The sequence below is a fragment of the Telopea speciosissima genome, chromosome 10, assembly GCF_018873765.1.
Source record: "Telopea speciosissima isolate NSW1024214 ecotype Mountain lineage chromosome 10, Tspe_v1, whole genome shotgun sequence".
Classification (NCBI taxonomy): domain Eukaryota; kingdom Viridiplantae; phylum Streptophyta; class Magnoliopsida; order Proteales; family Proteaceae; genus Telopea; species Telopea speciosissima.
Window position 1 is genome coordinate 16,205,441 of NC_057925.1, and position 3,432 is coordinate 16,208,872.

Below are 3,432 nucleotides of genomic sequence, written 5' to 3' on the forward strand. Positions count from 1 at the left end.
CTTAAGAATACCATTTGAAGCCCTTCATCAAGGAATATGATTCTCCATTGACTATAGCTGAAGAAAAACTTGGTCCTTAAAGATTTCACTCCATCTCTTCAAGGTGCATATATACAATTACTAATCAGCACCCCTCCCCCACCATTACCACTATATACATGATTTAGGTTCAACCAATGTTCTAAATCTCGTTTTCAACATCAGCCAAAACCGAGATTTCCCAAGTATTTTTTTAGGCAAAACTAGACATGTCATGTGCTGGTCAAAATTGATCGAAAATGGACCAGTTGAAATTGGTTAAAATTGATCGAAACTTTTTTTTTTTAAATTGTGGAAATTGATCAAAATTATCGAAATTTCTAAAATATTGTCATAATATGTAAAAATCTAATTGATACAATATTACATATGGGTTTCATCTCAGAACTTGAGAAACCAAGACATCTCAGTCAAAACTTCAAGTTTCTAACTAGATCTTGAACCATAGTATCAACAGCCCCTCCCCCTCCCAAATCAAAAATAAAAAAAAATAAAAAAATAAAAATACCCAATAAAAAAAGTCATTGATGATTTATACAGATATTGTGTGCCAACTTAAACGTGTAGAGACTTCAAAAGTTTGATAAATTGAGGTCAACTTTTGGATGGAATTTTGAAAGATGAAAAGGAACACAAACTTTGACCAAATGACAAGTATCATAATAGAATCTACAATGCACCCAACCAAGACCTCTTTTTTTTGTTTTTGTTTTATGAAAACCAATCAAGACCTATTTGCCACCTACTATTTGTTCCACAACTGCCTATAACCATGCTGCTGCTTCTTACAATGGAATCTAACAAATTAAGAAACTTTATTATAAATTTTCCCTTTATCAGAAGCCTCTGTTCCTAACATGCTTTTATTATTAGTTCAGAAAACTTAAAAAAGGCACCATTGACCCTTAATTTCTTTGAATTATAAAAATGGAAGTTTCATTATTATCTTCATCATCAACACCTACATTCAAGGGGAAAAAAGCATCCTTTTAACCCCCAGATCCTTTTTTATTTCTTGTTTCACACAATCAAACTAATAATGACAATCTCTTAAGAGAACTCATAAAAGTGAATCAAGTTTGTCAGAATGGATTTTAAGCCAAATAGTACAGATTCCCTTTGCAGTTCTATCCATTATTTACATTTCTATTTTGCTTCTCTGCAAATCTGAATGCAAATTTTGCTATGTAAAATGTATACAAGTAACCCATTAATCAAAAAAGAAAAGAAAAAAAAAATTACAGGTATCCAACTGTGATGAACATCTCTCTTCTCATGCTTCTCTCCCTCTCTCTCTCTTTCCCCTCTTCCCTCCCTACACACATTGCTCTTGAGCCTGTGTCATGAAGCATGAAGAAGAAGGAAACAAAAAAAAATTTGTTGAAAGAAAAAAGGAGTTATGGGATCTCCTTGTTCTTGTAAAAGGGAAACTAATATTTTTATTGATCAGACCACTGTTAAGCCAGCACTTAATCTTGGCCTGGTTCTTTCAGGTGAAAGGCTACCTGTAAGGCCTTCTTCCATTGCCTTTCTCTTGTTGTTGGGTTGTTGTTGTTGTTGTGGTGATTGCTGTTGTTGTTGTTCTTCTTCTTGTTGTTGTTGTTGTTGATCCTTATATTTCCCCTTAAGAAGATGGGGTTGAAGCCTTTTCATATCTGAGATCTGCACGGGTTTAAGAAAGAACTCCTCTGCTCCTTCTTCTAAGCATCTGATCATTACCATAAAAAATAAAATTGAAATTTAGAAATCAATTCCAACTCTTATTATTTTCCCCTTTTAAAATTTTAAGTTTTAATCAAATTAGAAGTGCTGAAGAGCTGAGAGAGAGAGAGAGAGAGAGAGAAAGAATCTTGAGTTGATTTTTACCTGTTAATCCTAGAAGGTACATTCTCAGAGGACATGATGACAACAGGTATGTCTTTTAGAGATGAAGATTCCTGTAGAACAAAACCAGAGAAAATCTATTGAGCTTCTTTGATTTAAGAATTATGAGGTGAGAAAGATTCCCAGAAAGGACAGTAAAACAAAAAAGTTAAAACAACACAAACCTTGATTTTTTTGAGCAGATCATAGCCTGTCATTCCAGGCATACAGTAGTCTGTGATGATGAGATTTACTTCCATTTCCTGTAAAAACAAATACTCAAACATTTAACAACAGAACCCAACAAGAAGGAGAAGATCTAGGCTTTCAGAAGCTTACAGATAGATTCATACCTGATTATGGTGTGAAGAAACAGAAGGTGGGTTTGAGTTTCTCTGATCATCCTCATGTAAACCCAGAAACTCTAAAGCTTTGCTACCAGAATCCACTGTAGTAACTGGCAAAATTAACAAAACCCAGAAGAAGAAACAGTCAAAATCCAAAGAATTGAGCTGGGAAGATCTCTGAAATGAACTCCTCTGTTTCCTCATTTTTTTTTTTGTTTCCTTCCAGAGTTTCATTTAAACATACCATGATAAGATGAGTTCTTCAACAGCCTTTCAATCAGTTTTCTGTCTAGAAGGCTATCATCAACTGCTAAAACATGAAACTGAGCTTCTGTTTCCATACCCATCTCACTCTGATCCAAAGATCCAATAAGGAAGAGGAGAGGCAGAAGAAGAAGAAGAAGAAGAGGAATAAGAAAGAAGAAATGATGATTGATTTGTTGGTTGTGGTCCTCGTGAATGTTTTCTAGGAGAGAAATGAAGAAGAACCCATTAGTTAAGTGTGTTGAAATACTACTACCCACCAAAATCCACAGCCAAGAAAGCAAGATCCGACCAGATTTCACTCCGAATCTCCCAAATTTTCCAACTAGTTTTTGAATTAGAGAACAAGCAAGGGGACCCTCTTTTTCTATATATATCTTCTCTTTATCAAAACAAGAAATAATAATAAGAAATCAATGAGCTTTGATTTCTTTTAAGTCACAAAACTTTTTTCCCACCCACGGCTTAGCTGGTTTTTTATTAACAATAACAAAAAAAAATAAAATTTGAAGTGTTTTGGACTGAAAGAAAAAGGTTGGGGGACTTATGGGGAGGTGGTGAAAGGTCCCACCAAAATCCTCCCAAGAGATACTCTGACGTCAGCTCTGTTCCTTTCTTCTGGTGTGAAATCATGTGCTCTTACCATATCTTGAGCAGGTGGGGTGGTGCAAAGAGGGGGCAATTTTATTTGATTCCCTAAGATTTGCTTCCTATGCCCATTTGATGACAGCAATGTCTCTCTTCTATTCTACATTCATTCATTCATCCATTCATCCACCTTTTCTCTCTCTCTCTCTCTCTCTCTCTCTCTCTCTCTCCAAGACTCCAACTAACCAAACCCCTTATCCTTTTTAACCTAATCACCTCTATACATTCATAACCATCTACATGTCCAATATTATAGGGTCCAATCAGGGTT

General features: G+C 35.1%; 1 protein-coding gene across 1 annotated transcript; it reads right to left on the minus strand.

The window, feature by feature from the left end:
• Positions 1 to 1,127: 1,127 nt before the first annotated feature.
• Positions 1,128 to 2,855, minus strand: LOC122641591 (two-component response regulator ORR9-like). Its single transcript, XM_043834875.1, has 5 exons — positions 2,494 to 2,855; positions 2,256 to 2,359; positions 2,088 to 2,165; positions 1,906 to 1,976; positions 1,128 to 1,747 (listed from the first exon to the last, which is right to left on the minus strand). Exons 1-5 carry the CDS (start codon positions 2,594 to 2,596, stop codon positions 1,486 to 1,488), a joined length of 618 nt encoding a protein of 205 aa, XP_043690810.1. The 5' UTR covers positions 2,597 to 2,855; the 3' UTR covers positions 1,128 to 1,485.
• Positions 2,856 to 3,432: the final 577 nt, after the last annotated feature.